The 25,989-nt window shown below is 41.2% G+C and overlaps 1 protein-coding gene across 11 annotated transcripts in view; it reads left to right on the top strand.

Annotated features, from left to right (window-relative positions):
* Positions 1-23,467, top strand: part of HDAC4 (histone deacetylase 4) — a 612,734-nt gene extending 589,267 nt beyond the window's left edge. For 8 of the 11 annotated variants that reach the window (XM_058185350.1, XM_058185387.1, XM_058185378.1 and 5 more), the window contains 3 exons: positions 14,668-14,752; positions 16,736-16,880; positions 19,114-23,462. In XM_058185350.1, coding sequence (XP_058041333.1) covers positions 14,668-14,752; positions 16,736-16,880; positions 19,114-19,153 — 270 coding nt within the window. In that variant the 3' untranslated portion in view covers positions 19,154-23,462. Of the gene's footprint in view, positions 1-14,667; positions 14,753-16,735; positions 16,881-19,113 lie in introns of all 11 variants that reach the window. The other 3 variants (XM_058185449.1, XM_058185442.1, XM_058185422.1) reach the window with 3 other exon arrangements.
* The last annotated feature ends 2,522 nt before the right edge of the window (positions 23,468-25,989 follow it).

The following is a 25,989-nucleotide window of genomic DNA, read 5'->3' as shown; positions in this document are numbered from 1 at the left end:
GAAGAAAGTAAGAGTAGAATATTATATTATTATGACTATTCCCACGAAGATGGATATGTTGGTGTGATCACATGACAGATCGCATGGCTGCCCTTAGACTAAAGAACTAAGTAGAGAATTTTGTTATTCAGGCAAGAATATAAGTAACAATTATGGAATAAAAGACTCTGGATCTAAAATATTCAAGAATAAGAAGAAACTTAATTGTAATTCAAAATGGTTATTTTGTTATTTGTGATTAATGATTTCTAGAGACAGAGGAAGAATGCAAGAATTGTATAGTCTTTGTGATTTCAGGACTATTCAGGACTAGAAATGTGCCCACCAGGTCCATCAGCCGAGGACCCAGGGTAGGGGTGGGGGGGGGCAGTTGTTATAAACGAAGGTCTGCGGCCGAGGGAGACCACTGTACCACAGATAGCCGGCTGTGAATCCCTCTTTGTGAAGTGGGGTCGGGGGATACAGGTGGGCCTGCTGATCACGTACCTGGCTCCTTGCAGCGTGACAGCGGCCCTGCCTGAACTGCTGGAGGTGATAGCCGGGCTGGCGGTTGATACCCCCAGACTTATTGTTATGGGGGATTTCAACCTGCCTTTGCTTGGCAACGCATCAACAGCGGCTCAGGAATCCAGGGCCTCCATGACGGCCTTGGACCTGATCCAATTAGTTGAGGGCCCCACTCGCATCGGAGGAAACACGCTGGACTTAATTTTTGTCTCTGGACAGTGGCTGAGTGATTTGGTTGAAAGGGATTTAGTCGTCCAACCCTTGTCATGGTCGGATCACTCTCTTCTTCGACTGGACCTTCGAACCGCCTACCCCCATCGCAGGGAGTCGGAACCAATACGTTGGTTCTGTCCCAGGTGCCTGATGGACCCGGAGAGGTTCCTGATGGAGCTTGGACCTATTCCTGAGGCCCTGGCCCACGACTCGGCTGAGGAACTTGTCACTGCCTGGGAAAGGGCGGCGGCAGGGGCCTTAGACCGTGTTGTGCCTTTGCGGCCTCTGACCCAGCGCTGTTCTCGACCGCCTCCTTGGTTCTCCAAGGAGCTGAGAGAGATGAAGCGCCGGAAAAGACGCCTAGAGAGTGTCTGGAGAGCCAGCCGTTCCAACTCTGATCGAACACTAGTAAGGTCTCATATTCAGACCTATCTAGTGGTGATAAGGGCAGCGAAACGGGAGTATTTTGCCACTCATATTGCATCGGCAGATAATCGCCCAGCCGCCTTGTTTAGGGTGACCCGCTCCCTTCTCGCCCAGGAGGCTAGGGAGGACCCCTTGCAAGGTCGTGCTGAGGACTTTGGACAGTATCTGCATGATAAAATCACTCAGATTTGGGAAGGGCTGGACACAGCCTGGATAGATTCAGACGGGTCGACGGTGGCAGGTCTTGAGGTTGCCAGCTGGGAGGAGTTTGACCCTGTGGCTCCCAAGGACATGGACAGGATGCTGAGGAGGTTGAGGGCAATCACATGTTTACTGGATCCGTGTCCCTCCTGGATGGTACTGGCCACACAGGAAGTTACACGAGGCTGGCTTCAGGGAATTATTAATGCTTCTTTGAGAGAGGGTGTCTTTCCGACTGCCTTGAAAGAGGCGGTGGTGAGACCCCTCCTCAAGAAGCCTTCCCTGGATCCGGCTGTTTTAGCGAACTACCGTCCGGTCTCCAACCTTCGCTTTGTGGCGAAGGTTGTTGAGAGTGTGGTTGCTTACCAACTCCCTCTGTACCTGGATGAAACCGTCTATCTGGACCCGTTCCAGTCCGGTTTCCGACCTGGGTACAGCACAGAGACGGCTTTGGTCGCGTTGCTTGATGATCTCTGGAGGGCCCGGGACAGGGGTTGCTCCTCTGCCTTGGTCCTATTAGACCTCTCGACGGCTTTTGATACCATCGACCATGGTATCCTGCTGCAGTGGCTTGAGGGGTTAGGGGTGGGAGGCACTGTTTTTCGGTGGTTCTCCTTCTTCCTCTCGGGCCGGTCGCAGACGGTGTTGGCGGGGAGGCAGAGGTTGACCGTGAGGCACCTCCTATGTGGGGTGCCGCAGGGGTCGGTCCCCTCGCCCCTCTTGTTCAACATCTATATGAAGCCGCTGGGCGAGATCATCCGTGGTTTTGGGGTGCAGTGTCACCTGTATGCTGATGATATGCAGCTGTACATTTCCACCCCAAATCACCCCAACGAAGCCGTCAAAGTGATGTCCTGGTGTCTGGAGGCCGTGCAGGTCTGGATGGGGAGAAACAGGCTCCGGCTCAACCCGTCCAAGACCGAGTGGCTATGGATGCCGGCATCCTGGTATAATCAGCTGATTCCATCGCTGACTGTGGGAGGCGAGTCACTGGCCCCCACGGCGAAGGCCCGCAATCTGGGCATTCTTCTGGATGCACGGCTGTCATTGGAAGAACAAACGATGGGTGTCGCCAGAGGAGCTTTCTATCAGGTCCGCCTCATACACCAGTTGCGTCCCTTCTTAGACCGGGATGCCCTATGCACGGTCACCCATGCCCTTGTCACCTCCCGTCTGGACTACTGTAACGCTCTCTACATGGGGCTTCCCTTGAAGAGCACCCGGAGGCTTCAGCTGGTCCAGAATGCGGCCGCGCGGGTGATAGAGGGAGCAGATCGAGGCTCCCATATAACACCACTCCTGCGTAGGCTGCACTGGCTTCCGGTGATCTTCTGGGTACAATTCAAGGTACTGGTCACCATCTTCAAAGCGCTTCATGGCATGGGATCTGGTTACTAATGGGACCGCCTACTGCAACCGACGGCCTCCCAGCGACCAGTGCGCTCCCATAGGGTGGGCCTCCTCCGGGTGCCGTCGGCTAGACAATGCCGGCTGGCGACACCCAGGGGGAGGGCCTTCTCTGTGGGGGCTCCAAACCTCTGGAACGAACTACCATCAGGCATGCGCCAACTCCCCGATCTCCGGACTTTTCGACACGAGCTGAAAACATGGCTGTTTCATTGAGCAGGACTGGCCTGATAGTTTTAATTGGGAGTTTTAATTGGGAGTTTTAGATGGGTTTTATAGTGTCAGCCAAATTTAAATATTTTATTTTATCTTATTTTAATGTTTGTAGAAATGGTTTTAATATGGCTGTAAATCGCCCTGAGTCCTTCGGGAGAAAGGTGGTATAGAAATATGATAGATAGATAGATAGATAGATAGATAGATAGATAGATAGATAGATAGATAGATAGATAGATAGATAGATATTCCCAAGAAGATGGATATGTTGGTGTGATTATAGAACAAAATGGGGAAAGAGGGAAATGAGTTTTTAAAGACTTTATCTAGAGGAAAATGGTTATCTTTTTGCTTTTAAGACTGTAAGGGAATTAAAATGATTAGTGATAAAAACCTCCAAGGGTACAGTTGAATTCAATGAAGAAAATTACTGGGAGAAATAAGAAATACTTACCCCCTTTTATTTTAATTTTTTTGTTTTTTTTTATTGAGAATTGATTATATGGAAACTTTTTAAGCATATGTTATTTAGAGGCAGAGGAAGATGACAAGAAGGTGTAGTCTTTATGAGTTCAGAACTATTCCTAAGTAAGATGGAAATGTCTATGTGATCGCTGGGCAGCTTCAAGAAAGGGTTTTTAGACAGTCTGACCTCTGATTAAAAGTAATATAGAAATATGTTCAGATTTGCAAAATTCAAGAAGTTGAAGAATTATTAATGATGCTTTGGGGAATTAAAATACGGGGACTAGACTTCATTTAAATATTGATTTCAAAATGGGATGGAATAGAATTTTTTTATTAGATATGTGCAAAGAAGAATTAATTTTAAGGAGAAGAAAATATATTGTATAGAATACAGTGGGGGTGAAATTTGCAATATGTTTAAGGATATACCTGACTCATAATCTGTTCACAATGATTTTTTTATTATTATGCTTATAAAAAATAAAAAACTTTTTGCAAAAAAAAAATCCCCCAATGCAAATGTTATCATATTCCATCTTTCCAATAATCGTTTGTAGCTTCTTGTAAAATTGATTTTGTTTTTCATTTGGAGCCTAGATTCATTTGGAGCCTAGATTCCCACTAAGACTATTTCTTACAGTTCAAAATTGCTTCTACTATCAATATCCTGCCTTCATCATCCTCATAAATTTGTCTTGTCAGGATTTCCTGTTTGAAATACATTGCTACTCCCCCTTTCTTCTAATGTGATAATGCTGCAAACATCTTTCCTAACTTAGGCTGAACTAATAAATGTTGGTGCTGCTTCTTTATATGTACCTCTTGCAAAATTATTATATCCAATTTCATCTTATAGAGTCTGCTAAAAAAAATTTCCTTTGGGGGGGGGAATTTAATCCATTCACATTTAAAGATATAGCCAATATTTCTTCTTGCGAGTGACTACTTATATTTAGGTCTTGTAATCCTTGTTGATCTAATCTCTTTGGGTCTGCTTTCATCGTGATTACTGTCATCTGCTCTTTCTCCTCTTCCATTTTCCTTCTCCCTATTTAGTAGCTCTCTCATTTCCGTATTTTGCATTCTAGTCTCACCTTCTACTCTTGCTTCTCTTTCTTCTAGTTGTTCTTCACTGCTAAAGTTCTGGCTATAAAATTCCTCTGCTTTGTCTATGGTGTCTATTCTGTATCTTTTTTCCTGCCACGATACCATGATTCCCTCCAGTGTCAGCCATCTGAAGTTAATACTGTGCCTAATTAGTTTGGACGTCAAAAATTGGTACAACCTCCTTAGTTCTCTCACCCTACGTGGCACTTGTTTTAATACTACTAACTGTCTCCCTCTATGTTCTAGTGGATCATCCCTCATTCTATGAAGTATCTCGTCCCTCACTGATTTTTTAATGAATCTGATATGGACTTCATTAGGGAGGTTGTGCGTTTTGCATAATTAGTATGAATTCTATAAGTTTCATCCATTTCATTCACCATTTCATCCTTTCCGATTCCTAAGGCTTTTGCTAATAGGTCTGCAATCATATCTGGCAAGTCTTCACTTTTTTCCTCTTTGACGTTCTGAAAGCGCAGGTAAAACGTTGCTCGTTCTGTACTCCAAATAACAGTATTTTCCACGTCTTTATTAGCCTGTACTAATCTCTCGTTCATTTCGTCAACTTTTTTTTCCTCCTTGCCCATCCTGTCTTCCATTTCTAATAGTTTTTGTTCGTTCTTCATAATTTGTTGCTGGAAGGCCTCAAACCTCTCATCCATTGATTTCATTTTCTCTTTTAGTTCTCCAGTATCACTTTCCCAATTTTTTTCCCCAGGTCTTCATGTGTCAGCCTCCGCTTTAATTTAGTGTATTTCTCCTACTAGATTATCTGACTATTTTATTACCTTGTTAAAAGTTTGCTCTACTGAATGTCTTACATGCTTTATGGAGGAGGGGGGAGGTTTTCACTGTTCCCAGCGTCGGCTGACATTGCATGTGGGGGAGACGGGAAAAGCCATTTTTAAAAATAGATGTTTGAATTGTTTTGGTGCGTGAACGTAACGGCAGCTGCTGATTCCACATTCCATTCAGAAGATTGACAGAGGGACAATATCGGAAGTAAAACTACACGTGGCTGAGGAGAAATAAGACATTGGACTATTACTGTATGACCTCTAGTAGGGGGAGGGTTCAGGAGAGAATATGACTCTGGGGTTTTGATTTACTTCCAGTTCCAGTATTGCTTTCCTTGCATCCAGACTTGTATGATATAAATTACCAAATTCTTCAACATGACGGAGTTGGGTTTTTATTTTCTCAAACACTGATCTGGGGCAGGCTGACATTAAGCTGGAACTCACCCAAAATCAGTCATCCCGGATCACAGCCGAGGGGAGTGAAAAAAATTTTTTTTTCCCATAACGATGTCGGAGCACGAATGCGAACCTGATGAGGAGCAGCTGGCAGACATCTCATCCCAAGACTATCACAAAGAAGTTGATAAGAATTTTTTTCTGGGAAGAAAGCCAACCTCAGAAGATGAGCTGGAGGACACAGGAGCAGACTTGGTAGCCACATCGGGCCCTCCCAAATACTCAGAAATTTCTGCAGAGTGGCTGGAGAAATTACAAATAGAGGAAAAACAAGAGAAGGCCAAACTGGATTTTAAAAACTTTCCAGACCCGGGGGATCTACAATCCGGAGTTACTAGACGTAAGCAAAAAAAGAAACACTCTGCTTGGCAACAGGAGCAGCAAATTAAGGATCAATTACAAATTGCAGAAGCCGTCAGACTCTATCGTGAGGCGAAAGAGCGACAGAGATATCGTGAAAGGTATGAAAACCCCACCCAAACGCCCTGGGGGGAGAAGGAAGATATGGAAACAGAAGTTTCAATGGCCACCGGGGAAGCAGCATACAGCAGAGAGTTTCAGGAGGACCGAGAGCCTGAGCTGCCTTCTCCAGGGGCTGCAGATATGGGTACGGGTCAGGGGATCCCCACTGCACAAATGTTGCCTCGCAGAAGAAAAAAACCTAAAATTCCACCAATTCCCAGGAAGTTTGATGGAGACCCTAAGGAATTAGGCTTATTCCAGGCTATGGTGGATAGCCACATGCAAGAATGGGGGGAAGATTATCTGTCAGAAGCCTCTAGAGTAAGAAGCGTGACTCAACTCTTGAGTGGTAGGGCGGCTTCCTGGTACGTGACTTTATACCAAGAGGATTCCCCTCTCCTGAGGAACTACCATCATTTTATGGCCGCCTCGAGAATGAGATTTGAGGACCCCTTGGCAGAGCAAAAGGCCAAGATTCGCATGAGGTCCATCAGATAAGGGAGGAGACCATTGACCGACTACAACCAAGAGTTCAGCGATCAGTTACCTCTCATGAGAGGGTGATCGGAAGTGGCTCTTTTGGACTTATACAAAGACGGGCTAAACGGAGATCTATATAAATTGTGTAGAGCCCGAGCATCCCCCACTACCCTGCATGGCTGGTACACCCTGGCAGCAGAAATGGAGATAGACCTAGCCAAGGACCGCCTGCGAAGTGATCGTATTTGGAGGCAAACCCAACCTCAGTTCCAGAGGGAACCGACCAAAGATTCTGTTGCAGTGGAGAGTGGGAAGAAGAAACCCACGGGCTGTTTCAGATGTGGAAAAGAAGGCCACCGAGCCGCTGATTGTTGGGCGAAGCTGCCGCCAAAGGCGACCCCTAGTGGAAAAAAACCAACGGCGCAGGTGGAACCAAAATCGCGAGAGGTCGCAAAGAGGGGAGCAGATGACGCCAAGAACGCTCCTCCCATCGAGGAGGAAATTGGGACTCCTACCGGGTCAGATGACAGCGTGCCATCTTCGTAATCGGATGAGGATCTCCTGGTGAGTTGGAAAGGGGGGCCCCTTACTGTTCCAGTACAACTGCATGTCCCATCCTCAGGAATGCAAGGAGAGATGCTAGCCCTCTTAGACTCTGGGTGTACCCGATGTATCTTAAGCCCCGAGGTGGTGGAGAAAATGGAACTAAGACTAAAAACATTGAGCAGGCCCATAGCCTTTTGCCAACTAGATGGATCGGTAGCGGGGGAGGCCCAGCCCATTTTGTGACAGAACCCATAGAGATGACCATAGAAGACCATAAATTTCATAGTGGCCCCAGGGATGGAACCCGAAAATAAACTGGAGAACAGGGGTGGTGCGACTCCGCACAAAGGCACAAAAGAAGAAGAACATAATTTTAAAAACCCCTGATCCCGATTGCCCTGAGAAACTGGGGGCGATGGTTGAACGGCTAGAGGAGGAGGAAAAAATTCCTAAAGAGTACTGGGACCTACGAGAGGTTTTTAGTGAAAAGGCCTCTGACGTGCTGCCTCCCCATAGGCCCACAGACTGTGCAATAGACATTCTACCAGGGGTGAAACTCCCGAAACCGAAATCTTACCCCATGACCCAAAAAGAATTGGGAGAATTACGGAACTTCATAGATAAGAATTTAGAACGAGGATTCATTCAACCGGCTAGGCCTCGGGTTGCAGCCCCAGTCATGTTCCGGGAAAAGAAAGATGGCACCTTTAGCTTGATAGTTGACTATAGAAATCTGAACTGTGTGTGCGTGGAAAATGTATACCCCATGCCTCTCATGAAAGACATGCTCGCCCACTTGGCCAAAGGAAGGTTCTTTACTAAACTGGACTTATGAGAAGCGTGACTCAAGTCTTGAGTGGAGGGCGGCTTCCTGGTACGTGACTTGTACCAAGAGGATTCCCCTCTCCTGAGGAACTACCACCATTTTATGGCAGCCCTGAGAATGAGATTTGAGGACCCCTTGGCAGAGCAAAAGGCCAAGATTCGCATGATGTCCATCAGACAAGGGAAGAGACCAGTGACTGACTACAACCAAGAGTTCAGCGATCTGGCACCTCTCATGAGAGGGTGGTCGGAAGTGGCTCTTTTGGATTTATACAAAGACGGCCTAAACGGCGATCTATATAAATTGTGTAGAGCCCGAGCATCCCCAACTACCCTGCATGGCTGGTACACCCTGGCAGCAGAAATGGAGATAGACCTAGCCAAGGACCGCCAAGTGATCGTAGTTGAGGCAAACCCAACTCAGTTCCAGAGGAACCGACCAAAGATTCTGTTGCAGTGGAGAGTGGGAAGAAGAAACCCACGGGCTGTTTCAGATGTGGAAAAGAAGGCCACCGAGCCGCTGATTGTTGGGCGAAGCTGCCGCCAAAGGCGACCCCTAGTGGAAAAAAACCAACGGCGCAGGTGGAACCAAAATCGCGAGAGGTCGCAAAGAGGGGAACAGATGACGCAAGAACGCTCCTCCCATCGAGGAGGAATTTGGGACTCCTACCGGGTCAGATGACAGCGAGCCATCTTCGGAATTGGACGAGGATCTCCTGGTGAGTTGGAAAGGGGGCCCCCTTACCGTTCCAGTGCAACTGCACGTCCCATCCTCAGGAATGCAAGGGGAAATGCTAGCCCTCTTAGACTCTGGGTGTACCCGATGTATCTTAAGCCCCGAGGTGGTGGAGAAAATGGAACTAAGACTAAAAACATTGAGCAGGCCCATAGCCTTTTGCCAACTAGATGGATCGGTAGCGGGGGAGGCCCAGCCCATTTTGTGACAGAACCCATAGAGATGACCATAAAGAAATCATAAACTTCATAGTTGCTCCAGGGATGGACCAACCTCTCGTGCTGGGTCTCGTGGCTCAAATGGAACCCTAAAATAAACTGGAGAACAGGGTGCGACTCGCACAAAGGCACAAAAGAAGAAGAACATAATTTCAAAACCCTGATCCTGATTGCCCTGAGAAACTAGGGGCGATGGTTGAGCGCCTAGAGGGGAGGAAAAATTCTAAAGAGTACTGGGACCTACGAGAGGTTTTTAGTGAAAAGGCCTCTGACGTGCTGCCTCCCATAGGCCCACAGACTGTGCAATAGACATTCTACCAGGGTGAAACTCCCAAACCAAAATCTACCCCATGACCCAAAAAGAATTGGGAGAATTACGGAACTTCATAGATAAGAATTTAGAACGAGGATTCATTCAACCGGCTAGGCCTCGGGTTGCAGCCCCAGTCATGTTCCGGGAAAAGAAAGATGGCACCTTTAGCTTGATAGTTGACTATAGAAATCTGAACTGTGTGTGCGTGGAAAATGTATACCCCATGCCTCTCATGAAAGACATGCTCGCCCACTTGGCCAAAGGAAGGTTCTTTACTAAACTGGACTTATGAGAAGCGTATTACAGAGTACGCATAAAAGAAGGGGATGAATGGAAAACGGCGTTCAATTGTCCCCTTGGTTGCTTTCAATTCCGAGTCTTACCATTTGGGTTGCAAGGGGCCCCAGCAGTTTTCATGCAGCTAATAAATGAAGTTCTCCATGAACATTTGTTTAAAGGGGTTCTTGTTTATCTTGATGACATACTTATCTATACTGAAACCATGGAGGAGCATGTGAAGCTAGTAAGAGCAGTACTTAAAAAATTACTGGCCGCTGAACTTTATGCAAAATTGTCAAAATGTGAATTCCATCAATCAAAAATCGACTATCTGGGATACCGTATTTCCTCTGATGGATTGGAGATGGACCCTGCCAAAGTCCAAGCAGTACTAGAGTGGGCACCTCCTCACACCCGCAAACAGTTACAGAGCTTTCTGGGATTTGCTAATTTTTATGGTCAATTCATTCCCTCTTTTGCTGACATTGCCCTGCCAATCACCAATCTCCTCAAAACAAGAGGAAATATTAAACCCAAACCATCCTTACTACTGGAGTGGTCAATGGAGTGTCAGGCCGCTTTTGAGAAGTTGAAGCGATTGTTTGCCGCCGAGCCAGTCCTCAAGCACCCTGACATGGACTCCCCATTCGAGGTGCAAGCAGATGCTAGCGACGTAGCAGTCGGAGCAGTTTTACTCCAAACCAATGCTAAAGGTGAGCTACAACCATGTGCTTACACATCTCGTAAACTCACTGAAACAGAGCAGAGATGGGCCATCTGGGAAAAGGAGGCTTTTGCAGTCCACTGGGCTCTCCAAACATGGAGACAATTCTTGGAGGGGGCCAAACACCCTTTTGAAGAATGGACTGATCATAAAAACTTAGAAGCCCTAAAAACTCCCAGAAAGCTATCACCAAAACAAGCTTGATGGACCCAATACTTTAACCGTTTTAATTTTTCCTTGCGCTACATTCCTGGGGGAAAGAACTTCCTCGTGGATGCCCTTTCCCGTTTACCTCAGTACAACAGTACTCACAAGGAAGTAGCATGACCTATACTTCCAGTGCAACAGTTAGCAGCCCCGGCAATTACTCGTACCCAAGCTCATACGGATCCAACGTTACCAGACGATCTCACCAGTTCGCTTAGGGAAGCCTTAAACAAGGATGACTGGTTCTTAGCTCATTCGCATGAGTGCACTCTTCGCGATGGACTAGCTTGGGTAGGAGCAAAGTTGTATGTCCCTGCATCTTTGAGGGAGGTCATACTTCTACGTTGTCATGATGCTAAAATGGCTGGCCATTTTGGATTCGTCAAAACCTTACACCTCCTGAAAAGACAGTTTTGGTGGCCAGGTCTTAAAAAAGACATTGAATCCTATATAGCGAGCTGCCCTGTTTGTGCATCAGCTAAAAGACCACCAGGGAAGCCTCCTGGGTTGCTGCAAACAGTAGCCCGTCCAGAAGCCCCATGGAAAGAAATATCCATGGATTTTATAGTGGAATTACCTGAAAGTGGAGGCAATACAGTAATCTGGGTGGTTACTGACCTGTTCTCCAAACAAGTGCACTTCATCCCATGTTCCAAAATTCCTTCTTCAAAAACGTTGGCAAAACTTTTTGTCCAACACATCTACAGACTCCATGGGGTTCCTAAACGAATAATCTCAGACCGAGGGGTGCAATTCACTTCTAAGTTTTGGAAAGAATTTTTGCGGCTGATAGGCTCCACCCAAGGCTTAAGCTCCTCCCATCATCCTCAAACTAATGGCGGCTGTGAACGCTCGAACTCAGTACTGGAACAATACCTACGATGTTACATTAATTATCAACAAGATAATTGGGCAGACTTACTACCATTTGCGGAAGTAGCTTACAATAATTCCGTTCATAGCAGCACTGGATTCACCCCATTTAAAATTGCCTCAGGTCAAGAATTTGTCCCCATTCCCGAACTCCCTGAACAAAAACCATTGATTTCGTCTTTGGTTGAATAGATAGAACAATTGCAAAGTACATGGAAAATTACACAAAAAGCAATTGACGATGCTCATCACACACACAAAAAACAAGCAGATAAAAAGAGAGCTCCTGAGAAAAAATTCCAAGTAGGAGATAAAGTTTTCTCGTCTACTAAATATTTACAAACAACTCAAAAATCTAAAAAACTTGGACCAAAATATGTGGGCCCATTCCCCATCGTGAAAATCATAAATCCAGTAACGGTCCAACTAGAACTACCTAAATCTCTCAGAAGAATTCACCCAGTTTTCCACGTTAGTTTGCTCAAACCTGAGCACACATCCCGCCTTAGGCCTAATCCGACTAAAGCCCCTGTACCAATCCTCATCAATGGGGAAGAACATTTTGAAATTAAAAAAATTCTAGACTCCAGAAAATATAGAAATAAAATCCAATATTTGGTAGCTTGGAAACATTTCCCTCTATCACAAGCTGAATGGGTGAACAAAGAAGATATTCGGGCCCCCAAAAAATTAGCACTATTTTATAACAAATATCCTGATAAACTCTAACTGTTCTTTTTCTTTTTCAGGACTAACGTCCTTTTTTCGAAGGAGGGCCAAATGTCAGCCTCCGCTTTAATTTAGTGTATTTCTCCTACTAGATTATCTGACTATTTTATTACCTTGTTAAAAGTTTGCTCTACTGAATGTCTTACATGCTTTATGGAGGAGGGGGGAGGTTTTCACTGTTCCCAGCGTCGGCTGACATTGCATGTGGGGGAGACGGGAAAAGCCATTTTTAAAAATAGATGTTTGAATTGTTTTGGCACGTGAATGTAATGGCAGCTGCTGATTCCACATTCCATTCAGAAGATTGACAGAGGGAGAATATCGGAAGTGAAACTACACGTGGCTGAGGAGAAATAAGACATTGGACTATTACTGTATGACCTCTAGTAGGGGGAGGGTTCAGGAGAGAATATGACTCTGGGGTTTTGATTTACTTCCAGTTCCAGCATTGCTTTCCTTGCATCCAGACTTGTATGATATAAATTACCAAATTCTTCAACATGACGGAGTTGGGTTTTTATTTTCTCAAACACTGATCTGGGGCAGGCTGACATCATGGTTCCTTAACATCACGTCCTGCATCGATTGTAACATTGATTGCAGTTCTTTAAACGAGTTGGCTCTTTCTCTTTGCATCATTTCCTCTATTGATGGACTTGATTCAAATTATGAGGAATGAGATATTTGTTTTCTTCATGCACCAACTTTGGATAAATTAGGAATACTTGTATTTTTAACAATGTCTTGAACCAATCCTTCCACTTATTTACAAGACTTGGGTTTTCCTCTGTCACTGCGAGGTATTAACTTATCTTTTTCGTGGAGGGCTGTGGCACTTTCTCTCAGGCCTCCTGCCTCGCATGGGATGGTGGGAGGAGGAAGTGTGTGGTGGGGAAGGCTGCCTGCAGTTCTTGCAGCCATAGCCGGGATGTCTGCGAACTTGCGTATTTATCAGGCCTTTTGCCTTGAGCAGAAGGTTGAACTATAGGTACCTTCTGATTCTAAAGTCTTCAAAACAAGAGAATTTGCTTAAAATGATTGTGTGTGTGTGTTTCTCAGGAATAATGGAATAACAGAGTTGAAAGGGACTTTGGAGGTGTTCCAGTCTAACCCCCTGCTCAAGCAGGAAATTTAGGATGCCAAAAGCTGAGTGGAGGGCCTGGGAAAGGTGTCAGAATAACAGAATAACACTTAGAAGGGACTTTATACCATTTCAGAGAAATGGCTGTCCAGTCTTTTCTTAAAAACTTCCAGTGATTGAGCACCTAGAATGAGACAAGTAGTTCCACTGGTTAATTGTTCTCACTGTCAGGAAGTTTCTCCTTAGTTTTAGGTTGCTTCTTGTTCTGCCTTCTGCTTCTTTGGAAAATATATTGCCCACCTTCTTCGTGGCAGCCCCTCAAAAGCCTGTTTTTTGACTTGCCTATCACACCCTTGGGCAAAGCATGTCAGCTATTTTCTCCTTTCTGTGGTCCATGAAAGTCCATCTATAGTATATAGATGCAGATAATAAAATCAAAAAAAGGTGAACAACATTTTTACAGAACTAGAGATACGTTGAGGCCAGGTGTGACAAGGAGTGGCTGAGGGACTGGGAGAGATGCCCCTCGATATGAGTGATGTCGAGTTGCCCATGCCCACCCAGCCATGCCCACCCAGTCACATAACCAGCCGTGCCACCCAGTCACATGCCCACCAAGCCACGCCCACAGAACCGGTTATTAAAAAAATTGAATCTCAGCAACTGGATAGCTGAAGGGCTTAATATGTTAAGTGTTTGGTGCAAAATGCAATACAAATGGAGACGTTTATGTGCAGAGAGCCTGTGTGAAATTATTCCACTTTTCTAGTTTCATATAAAAGTAGATAAATCTACTTAAAATAATTATCTAATTTTTAATTTTCTCAGTAACATCTCTGACAGCTGCATGAAGTCATATATTACTTAGGTCCAGGGGTAAAATGCTACCGGTTCGCTCCGGTTTAGGTGAACTGGTAGTGATAAAAACTACCGGTTCAGGCAAACCAGTAGTTTAAAAAAAGCTACTGGTTCGGTCAAACCAGTAAAAAAAAGCTATGATCTGATGATCACCTTTGCTAGTTCTAGTGAAGCTAAACTGCACAACAGCTGATCTCCTCCTTCACTGTTCTACTTATCTTCCAAAACCTCCTTTTGGCAGGTACTACGAGTGCGCGCATGTGCAGTACATGGCAAAAGGAGGCTTGGGAAGGTAAGTAGGACAGCTAGGGGATGATTACCTGTGCTGCGCAGTTTAGCTTGGCTTAGAAAGCAGGAAATCCTGCTTTCTAGCAAAGCTAAACTGCGCGGCACAGGTAGCTTTTTAAACTACCGGTTCAACTGAACCGGTAGCTAACTACCGGTAGCTTTTTAAATGCACATGCACATTAAAATCATATGTTCATTATTTATTTTAAAAAGTGATATTCTAAATTGTATTTTTTTATTATCTCAGCTTGACCCTATTCCTGAAAAAATATTACAGCAGACAGCAAATGTTAATGCAGTGCATTCCATTGAGAAGGTCATTGAAATACACAGTGAGTACTTACAAACAATAGTTTTCCTTCTACAGTTAGATAAAGTCTTTATAGAATTCAAAATGCTGCAGGATATTCATATGACCCTTTGTTCCCCCCCCCCACAAATTTTGTCCAACCTCTGCTTGAATACATCCAGCAAAAATGTACTCAAGTAGCCACTCTGCCAATCTATTGTTACTTTTAATCTTTCCTTAACCTCAGCTGGAACATGTCTTTGTCTTTGAATAGTGTCCACTATTCAAAGAATAGTGATAAAGAATAGATCTTGGCCTCTGTGGTTGCAGAGGTACAAATTCAAATGGTCTGAAAATTGAAATCAGTTTTTTTTTCTTTCAAGTCTACATTGATTTTATATGCAGCTTGTGAAACAACTAAAAAATCCATTTAATGTATATTTCTGCCAAGCCAGTAATTTCAAATAGCATACTTCTCATTTGTTTTCTCTTTCCTTTTCTCATTTCTCGTTTAATTCTATTATTCATTCTATCAGGCAGAGTAGTGGCTCAGTAATTAAGATGTCAGTTGGAAAGCTGGCAGCCCAGGTTTGAGACCTGAAGATCACATGATCCTCTAGCAGTTTGAACACATGCAAATGTGAATAGATAAAAAGGTATCACTTCAATAGCAAGTAACAGTAGTCAGTGATATCATGCTGGCCACATTATTGCAGAAATGTTTTTTGAACAGTGCTGGCTCAATTGCCTTGAAATGGAAATGTGTACCACTCCCTATAGTTGGCAACGACTAGAAAAGTAAAATCCACAGGGACTCATTCTATTATTTTGTCAACATTTGTGAAACTTAATAATTTCTTCTTGAATTTTAGCTAATGTCTTCTAGGTATCTTCTGCCCTGGGAAGCCTAATCTTTATTGAAATTTTGCAGAGGACCAAACCCTGTGGCAGTCTATTTAAAGAACCAAGAATTTCCTTTTGAGTATGATTTTCAGGACAGTTATATTTCTATTTAATTACTCACTTTTTACTATTCTTAATCAGGCTGCCATGGGGCACTTTATTCAATGCTTTGTTGGAAACAAGATATAATACAGGTAGTCCTCAATCTATATTTAGTGACCCTTTGAAGTTATGGCACTGAAAAAAATGATTTATGATTGTTTTTCACACTTGCAACTGTTGCAATATCCCCATGGTCACATTATCAAAATTTGGATGCTGGTTGTAGTATGTATTTATGATGGTTACAGTGTCCCAGGATCAAACAATTATCTTTTGTGACTTCTGACAAGCAAAGTCAACAACCTAATAACCGTGTTACTAGCTTAATAGCTACAGTGATTAATTTAATATTTGTTTATTTAGTTCTGAATTTCTGTTGATCAGTTATTCCCTGACTTTCCAATGTTATATCTTACATGGTTTGAGAGAATATTTTTGTATAATCTGTATACAAAATATTTCTTTATTTTTTCAGGAAGTCCTTGGAACATTTCTCTAGTTCCAGTAAATTAGACAAAAATAAATCTCCCTATTTTACAGCAGCTCTGTTTGCCCTCTTCTCTGTTATTTCTTTGTATCCCATTTATTCATTTATAAAAGGGATGCAAGAAGTTAAAAGAATAGAGGGCAAATGGAGCTGCAGTAAAATAGGGAAATATATTCTTATTTCATTTACATATATTTTGTAAAGCCTCTTAGAAGTAAGAATCTCCCAGATCTGTTTCATTTTGCAGCTTAACATAACATAACATAATAACAGAGTTGGAAGGGACCTTGGAGGTCTTCTAGTCCAACCCCCTGGGAAACCCTACACCATTTCAGACAAATGGCTATCCAACATTTTCTTAAAAATTTCCAGTGTTGGAGCATTCACAACTTCTGCAGGCAAGTTATTCCACGTATTGATTGTTCTAACTGTCAGGAAATTTCTCCTTAGTTCTAAGTTGCTTGATGATGCTTTTCTTTGTTTAATTGAAAAATGATAGCAATGGATTCCATAATGGTTTTAATTTTTCTTTAGGTAAATATTGGCATTCACTCCAGCATTATTCTTCAACAGTCAGTTATTCTTTGATAGATGCACAGAAGTGTGATAATGAAGAAGCAGAAACTGTAACAGCAATGGCATCTTTGTCAGTTGGAGTTAAACCACTTCCTGAAAAAAAGTAAGTTTTATTCTTTATCTTCTTGAAGGAGGGGGATTCTTTGAGTCAGTGCTGACTGCACTGGTACTGACTGCACAGGTGACTGCATGGACTAGTCCCTATAATTTTCTTGGCAAGACTTTTCATGCCTTCTTCCTAGGGCTGAACGAGTGATTGGCTCAAGTTCATCCTACTGGCTTTGTATCTAAGGTGAAACTAGAACTCCCATCCCTAGCCTGATGCCTTTACATCAAACTAGATCTCTGTTTTAATTCTCACTCTATTCTTTACCATGTCTAAAAGGTATTCAAGTGGGGAGGGGACCCCAGATTCTTTTATTCACTTATTACTCTCATCCTGTATGTATCTTATTACTTATACTTATACTTATTACTCTCATCCGGCTTGTCATCGACGATGGCCCAGGAGTTTATGGCCTCCATGACGGCCTTGGACCTGACGCAAGTAGTTGATGGCCCTATTCACATTGGGGGAGGCACACTGGATCTGATTTTTATCTCTGGACAGTGGTTGAATGATCTGGATGTAGGAGATCTAGTCACCAAGCCTCTGTCATGGTCAGATCATTCTCTCCTTCGCCTGGACTTTCGAACCGCCACTCAACACCGCAGGGAGACGGGACCAATACGTTGGTTCCGTCCCAGGCACCTGATGGACCCGGAGAGGTTCCTGATGGAGCTTGGGCCGTTCCCTGAGGGTCTGGCCCATGGCACGGCTGAAGAACTAGTCGCGGCCTGGGAACTAGCCGCGGCTGGGGCTCTAGACCGTGTCGTGCCTTTGCAGCCTCTAACCCGGCGCAGGTCTCAACCAGCTCCTTGGTTCTCCAAGGAGTTGAGGGAGATGAAACGCTGGAGAAGACGCCTAGAGAGTGTCTGGAGATCCAGCCGTTCGGAAGCTGAACAGATTAAGAGTTGGAAGGGACCTTGTAAATCATCTAGTCTAACCCCCCACTCAGGCAGGAGACCCTACACCATTTTTGACAAATGGCAATCCAATCTCTTCTTGAAAGTCTCAAGTGATGAAGCTACCACAATTTCCATAGGCAAGCTGTTTCATTTCTTGATTGTTCTCACTGTCAGAAAATTTCACCTTATTTCCAGGTTAAATCTCTTCCTGTTCAGTTTCCATCCATTCTTCCTTGTATGGCCCACAGGTACTTTAAAAAATAGCTTGACCCCCTTCCTCTCTGTGGCAGCCCCTCAAATATTGGAACACTGCTATCATGTCTCCCCTGGTCCTCCTCTTCACTAGACTAGCCATGCCCAGTTCCTGTAACCGTTCTCCATGTTTTAGTCTCCAATCCTGGTTGGTCTTTTCTGCACTTTACTAGAGTCTTAACATCTTTTTTATAGTGTGGTGACCAAAACTGGATGCAATATTCTAGATGTGGTCTTACTAAGACTTTACAGAGTGGTATTAGTACCTCACTTGATCTTGACTGTATCCCTCTGTTAAGGTAATTTAGGATTGCATTGACTCTTTTGGCTGATGCTGCACACTGCTGGCTCATATTTAGCTGGTTGTCCACTAAGACTCCAAGATCCCTCACAGTTACTGCTATTAAGCCTGGTTTCACCCAGTCTATATTGGTTTTTCTTGCCCTAAGTGTAGGACTTTACTCTTCTCTATATTGAATTTCATTTTGTTAGATGTTCAAGTCTGTCAAGATCCATCTGGATCTTGAGCAGGGATGAAATCTAAAAATTTTCCCTATCGGTTCTGTGGACGTGGCTTAATTGGTGGGCATGGCTTGGTGGTCAGATGACTGGGTGGGCATGACCAATAGCAATAAATAATAAAAATAATAAACAAAGTACACAAAACAATAAGAGGTACCAAAAACCAACTTTCACACTTTACACAACACAACACAACACAACTGACTCATACACATTTTTTACAACCTATTCCATTCCATTCGGGTGGGAAAAGTGAGCGAGCCAGAAAGAAGCGGCAAGTGGGCGACCGGGCAAATGGGTGGGCATGGGCGGCGGGGGCAGGGATTTTTGCTACCGGTTTTCTGAACCACCCGCCACCATCGCTACCGGATCAGCCAAACTGGTCCGAACTCGGGAGCATCTCACCCCTGCTATTAATGACTATTAAGATTGTGTGATAAGTGAGCCCATCAAAGTAATATTCCTTTGCACGCTTATTAATTAATAAACATATTTATCTAATTCTAATTTATCTAGTTCTATTATTCTGACTCATCTTAATGAATTACTTACAGGCTAGATGAAGAGCCTATGGAAGAGGATCCTCTTCTGTAGCATACTCCTGGTTTGAAGCACTCCAGTGAAATTCATCTTTTCTTTGAAGGCCTGCCAAGAAGCTTTCTCTTGTTATACCTGCATCCTGCCCTGATTTTCTTCCAGAAAGGCAGCCATGTTAAAAACAGCTTAATTTCTCCATATTGTAGTTGTATGGATTATGCTCATGGAAAACAAAACAAAAAAATGCAGGTGAAGAAAAGCAATATGAATTACAGACATACTTCCGTTTTTCCTCAGTGAAAGCTATAAGAGGCAAGATGCCAGGGAAGTATTTAGTTGTCAGCTTTTGCTGTTGTTTCAAAATCAAAGACTTAACATGTATGTGACAATTTTCATTTAAAACTGGTGCTTAACATTTAATTACATTCTGACTACTCAAAGTAAATTCTACTTTTGTTTCAGTATTTTTGTGGTTCTTGCGTATTTGTGAATAAGAGTTCTTCAAAACTCAGACCCTGAGGAGGGTTATTTTTCTTCTTGTGAAGGGTAAAAAGAAAACTTTTATATATTCATTCAAATTATATAAATGTGATGAGGGAGAGTGTAAAAAAAAGATAGCCAGAAAAGGGATTGGCTTTAGCATTGCCAAAGCCATAGGAAGAGTTTGTGCCTTTTAAAATAATAGACTGCTTTGGGTAGCTGTTTTTTCCTGACATTTTTGAGGAACTATGCCTTAAAATAAAAGAACTTTGCAGCTGTTCCTCTGAGAGAGAAAGCCAGGAACTGCATTCTGTAAGAAAGTTTCTAGGATTTCTGCTAGCATGATTATTTAAAGCAAGCAACAGCCAGAGCTTCTCCCAAACAGTCTACAACCTTATTTTGATTTTTCTTTCCTTGCTGTTTAATTTTTTTTTTCATTAAGGTAATTGCCAGTAATATGGCAAATGCTGTTGGGTTTCTTAAGTTCATTGATTTTTAAAAAATCCAACATCATCTTCTATACATTATGTATAACAAATTATCGATTTGGTTGTAAAGCATGCACAAATACAATTGCATTTTTTTTAAAAAATGGAATGCTTTTTATTAAAAGCAGATTGCATGGGATATTGCTTAATTTTTTAGGTATAAATATTTATGTATGCTGTATAATGAATAATATAAATATATTCCAAGCTTAGGAAAATGACTCTTACAAATTATTAATTAAATGTTTATAATGCATTTATATTATCTATATGAAACATCAGAAACTCCTTCCAAAGGATTTGTGGATTGAAAGGTCTAGTTAAAATGCCCATTGTCAAAGTGCAGTTTGGAACATTAAAATGCCCAACATTTTAGTCACTGGGCAACTACCCTACATATTGTTCTTTAACTTTTAAGTTCTTCGGTGTTGACCGTCTTTTAACAAACGAAGTATTTCTGGTATTTGCTTTATTTTCATATTAGTTTTCTAATAAAGCCAATTATTTGCATTGCTTTTCATGTTTGGTTTGGTTTGAGAACTGTTTCCAGACATTTTCTGGACATACTGTACATAACTTCTCCTTGGACACTGAAGTTCGCTTATTTCCAGATTTTTGTAGTGGAAACACTTTTCCTAATCTTGGGCATGCTGCAAACTGATATGTATTATTTTCAGAATATTCTTTTCTCAAAAGGAAGGATTCCAAAGTCATTTTTAAGATCAAAAATTGATTGTATAATTTCTCAGTTCTTCAGTTGTAGTTGTTATGCTACCTAAAGAAAATGGTAAACTTTCCTCTCTTGAAAGTTGATTAGTATTATAAAGAATAATGTATATTCTCAATGGCAAGGATTATTAAAGGCATTAATAATTTAAATAAATAAGTTGAAAGATTGCAATATTCTGTTGGTACAGTTAATACTCAGCAAAAACACATTACCGTGCTTGAATAATCCCTTTAAAGATTACTTCAAAATCAATAACAATAATAATTAAATTTGGTTTTTGAGAGTGTGTTAATCATCATGATCTCTCTTCTTCTACATATTTTTTTAAATGAGAGAAGTTGACCCTCTTGTGTAACTGCTTAAATTTTTAGCAGGGAAATTAGAAGAGATTAATTTTTTTCTAAAGAATTTTTTTTGGTTATATTAACTGACAGAGTCAATTTATAATTATGTAGTTTTGAAAAGCTTTTTTCTTTCATTCCATTATGACTGGAGTTGAGAATATAAACATAAATTTCAATGAGTACAGATAAGCTTTAGGTGTTTATTTAATGAAAAAGTTAATATGCAATTTTTAAAACAGACACTACAATATTAATGTTCATGCTAACCCAAATATATTCAAACTGATGGATTCTTTTTGGCATTAGAAGTGTAAAGTTTGATGGTAAAGATAAAATGTATATTTTATAAAATGCTTTGCTGCTGTGCTCTAAAAAGATTTTTGTGTGAAATTACTTGGTTTTGTATTTTATTAATTTACTATGTTTTATTACAATTGATAAAAAGTGTTGAATTCTTTGATCGCTGCAATTTCATATTTTATATTTGAACATCAAAACTGTCAAGAATTTTTTTTGTCACAAAAAATATTATATATCAATTGTGTTAATATCTTTGCTTTTAATGTTACTTTTAAGAGTATTCATTTGTTTCAAATTGTTACATCTTTGGGAGTGAAAAGCTTTTCTGAAGTCAGAAAATTTTTTGTAATTCACCCCATAATTTATTAATTTCTATTTAAAATATATATGCCATAATTTCACTGTAAGCCTGAAACTGGATTTCTTCTGCAGTTATTCTAGGAGAAAAAAGATATGCATATTGGAAATAATTTTATTTAATAAAAGTATAGATAAGGAAGGCTTCTGGGCTCTGTGAATAAACGGAGCCCAGAAGTCTGAGTAAGACAATATATCTCCAATTACAGTTTTTTTATATTCTGTAAGGAAGAAGTACTTAAGTTCCATAAGCAGGATTCTGTATGTTTTTTTATTAACCCAGTTTTGAAGGTAAAGAGTGATTTCCTACAATTCTGCTACATGTTAAAAACAGAATTATCTAAAAGTGAATTCCACAGTATAATAGAATAGATCATAATTATTTTACTTTTTACTTTCAGTACAGACAAAACATTCCTTTTTATTAATCATGTAATCATTCCAGTTTTCTTTTTCTAAAATTTTGGGCCCACATTTTACGGGGCATTGATATATGAACATATTTTTTTAAGTTTCCTATACTTTAAAAAAATATGGTCTATTAGGTTGGCATGCCTTTATATCATAAACAGATTTTGCACATCACACTTAGCAGCTGTGGGAAAAAGCTTTCTGATGGCATTATCAAGTTACAAGTTGGGTAGCTTTGTGTCACACAAAAATAAGAGGCATGGAAAAGGGAAGTTTAATTGACTCATCTGATTAAGGACCTATGCTTTTAATGTAAAATTGAAAAATGACAGGACTACTTAAATATTTGTCATTTTAAAGAAAATAATTGCATTTGTGACAAATCAATAGTAGAATATATTGTATTTATGTGGAAATGTTCTAGGAAAATTTTGCTGAACACACAAATGTGTCAAGTTTTTTAAGGGAGGGAGAAAAAAAGAATTCTGTTTTTATTTGTCCTTAGGTGCAAACCTATGTGATTACTGTTTATATTAAATGTCATATAAAATTGGAAATAACTTAAAGAAGTAACTCTTCAGCTCAACTGTACTACTTTTTAAATTATTAGGAATTATATGTAGAGGTTTCTGCATTTAAGCAGTGATAACACTATGTGCAAACACTATGGATTTGAACAAAACATTGCATCAGCATGAAATGAGGTTTCTTAGGGATAGTTGAGCTTGGTTTCCTCCCAGCTTCATATTGTATTTGAGATAATTAAAAAGAATGGGCCAGGGAAAATAATTTAACACTTGTGGTGCTTTACAGTATATTGTTGGCAACTCATATGTCTGGGTTGAAAAACTATTAACCCAAGAATTTATTACAAATATGTAGTATGAAAAGTTGTAACATTATTATAGTCTGCTTTATGCCTAAACATGCTCAATATATCATCATTGAGAACAGCTACTAGTTTACTCTGTAATTTATAGTTTCATTCCTAATTGTATGACCCCTTTAAATTGTAGTAGCATATTCTTTGTACTTAAATTTTATTATGACTTTTTTCTTAGTAGTTTTGAAATTTGGGTTATTTTTCCTATGTGTCTCTCTGTTTTTTGTTATATTGTCTTACTTTTTTTAACCAGTGGTATTTTTCTCTAACCTATACCAACATCAATCTCAACTTTAATACAAATTCAGTATTTTGTACCACATTATGACATCTTGTTATTACTGTGGTGTAAATAAAAAGATAAAATGAATTAAAAAAATTTATCTGTATTGCAGTTAATAACAATTGTCTTCTCTTTTCCTTTGTCAATTCATTTTTGTATGTTTATGTTAAAATGTATTTTGGAAAACTGCCAAATTTCAAGTATGTCTTGCAAACAGATGGCCCCTGGAAGCAATTTCAGTTGAAGACATTATAAAGCAGGTTCCATCTTTCTCTCCATCGCTTAGCGATGCGTAGTGAAGATGACAGAGCTGACACCTTATGGGAAACTTGCTTTCAGGCTTCATGCCACCTGAAATCTCAGCATACATGTGGGGTGTGGGGTGTGTGTTAGGTTCACCCCTAATTTAACAAACAATATCATTTTCTAATTATACTTACAGCTTGAAAACCTGAATAGCATATTTACATCAGCTGTTGAATGTGCATAGTACATAGTACATAGTACATAACCTATTGCCTTTTATATATTGCCTTTTATATAGCAACATATAAAAATGATAACTTCATAGTGAAGATTAAAAACAATAAACTAGATGAGCAGTTGATGAATACTATTTTTAATCTTTGCCAGATACTGCTTTGAGTTGCTTCAGAATTTAATCTGGATGCATCTGTTGTGCATTGCATGCAGCTACAAATGACCCCACAGAGCAATGTTACATTCCTTATTTTGTCCTTCATGTTGCTGATTCAAAACAGATTAAAATCATATCTGATTTTTCAACCTGATTTGAAATTGTTTATGCAGAGACTCATAGTTTGAATGTGATAGGACTAAAATATTACCTCAAAATATTTTAATTCAAAACTGAAATATGCTGCTGATGGGGTATTATTTTTTGAAAAGAGATTCTAAGCATCACCTTCCTGATCAGACACTCATAATTATGGTTTGTTAAATTTCTACCAGACAATCTATGAATAATCTCAGAGTCATGTCTGCTAGCCTAAGAGTCTGCAATCCTGGACTGCATTTACATAGCATGAAACAATAGTTTCAATGTGTTATGATCTGACTATATTTAGGGTACTCTGTCCAGGTCTGGATATTCCATTTTAACATAACATAAAATAACAACAGAGTTGGAAGGGACCTTGGAGGCCTTCTAGTCCAACCCCCTGCCTAGGCAGGAACCCTACACCATCTCAGTCAGATGGTTATCCAACATTTTCTTAAAAATTTCCAGTGTTGGAGCATTCACAACTTCTGCAGGCAAGTCGTTCCACTTATTAATTGTTCTAACTGTCAGGAAATTTCTCCTTAGTTCTAAGTTGCTTCTTTCTTTGATCAGTTTCCACCCATTGCTTCTTGTTCTACCCTCAGGTGCTTTGGAGAACAGCCCGACTCCCTCTTTTTTGTGGCAACCCCTGAGATATTGGAACACAGCTATCATGTCTCCCCTAGTCCTTCTTTTTATTAAACTAGACATACCCAGTTCCTGCAACCGTTCTTCATATGTTTTAGCCTCCAGTCCTCTAATCATCTTTGTTGCTCTTCTCTGCACTCTTTCTAGAGTCTCAACATCTTTTTTACATCGTGGAGACCAAAACTGGATGCAATATTCCAAGTGTGGCCTTACCAAGGCATTATAAAGTGGCACTAACACTTCACGTGATCTTGATTTTATCCCTCTGTTAAACCAAGTATAGAGAATCTGGAGTTGATTGCACAACATTACAATCACTTTGCTCTCATAGCCCACTTCAGAAGTTATTAATAAATATGTTTAAAATATGTTTAAAAAGAAGAGCATATCCTAGAACTACAGGTAAAGAATAGTTGGCACAGAATCTCTGCTCCAGAAATTGTAATGATGGTCTTTGGAACAGACCTTTTTCTATTTCTAAGTATTTATGCTGTTCCTCACAGTGTCAGCTTTGGAAGCCATATTAACACCAGAAGCTTCCACGCTGCCAACTTCTTGCGCTTGGGAAAGTAGGAGGGGGGATTCAGGAGAGTGATTGTAGTTAGACATAATAGCATTCTTCCCTTTGGTCAAGGTGTTTTTGCATCTGGAGGAGGAGTGGTTTCAGTGATGGCTCAGGTTGCGCCGGATGATGATTGGGCCATGTTACAGACTGATGGGCGCAGGGGCTGGATTTGGGGTTTTGATTTATTGAGGGAAAACCTGGAACTCTCAGATTCGGGTTTTCCCAGATGTGCCAGTATACCTACTCTAATAAATGGAACTTTGAGAAATGCTTGTCTCAGAGTTCTTAATTGGAATTGGAGCTTTCAGATGTTAACTGGAATCCCTAAAATCATAATGAGATCCTGAAAGGGGGTTTTCTGGGGTGCTGAGCCCCAGGATCGACCTACAACTTGGGGGGTGCAAAGACTCAGTGAAGATGGAGGAGAAAGTGGAGATCGCGAGCCAGAGTGAAGTGTGACAGCTTTGGGATCCAGGGATTCCTGAGACTGGAACCTGTTGCTTCCATCTCGAAGCCAATTGCTAACCGGAGTGGTTTGAATGCATGAAAGTGGAAAGTTTTGCCCCCCCCCCCAACCTCCGCAATTGAGATGGAGCTTAATGCAACCAATTTTCACTTTTCCT

The sequence above is a fragment of the Ahaetulla prasina genome, chromosome 1 (genome assembly GCF_028640845.1).
Source record: "Ahaetulla prasina isolate Xishuangbanna chromosome 1, ASM2864084v1, whole genome shotgun sequence".
NCBI classification, from domain to species: domain Eukaryota; kingdom Metazoa; phylum Chordata; class Lepidosauria; order Squamata; family Colubridae; genus Ahaetulla; species Ahaetulla prasina.
The sequence above is the reverse complement of the archived record's forward strand: the minus strand, read 5'-3'. Positions and strand labels throughout refer to the sequence as shown.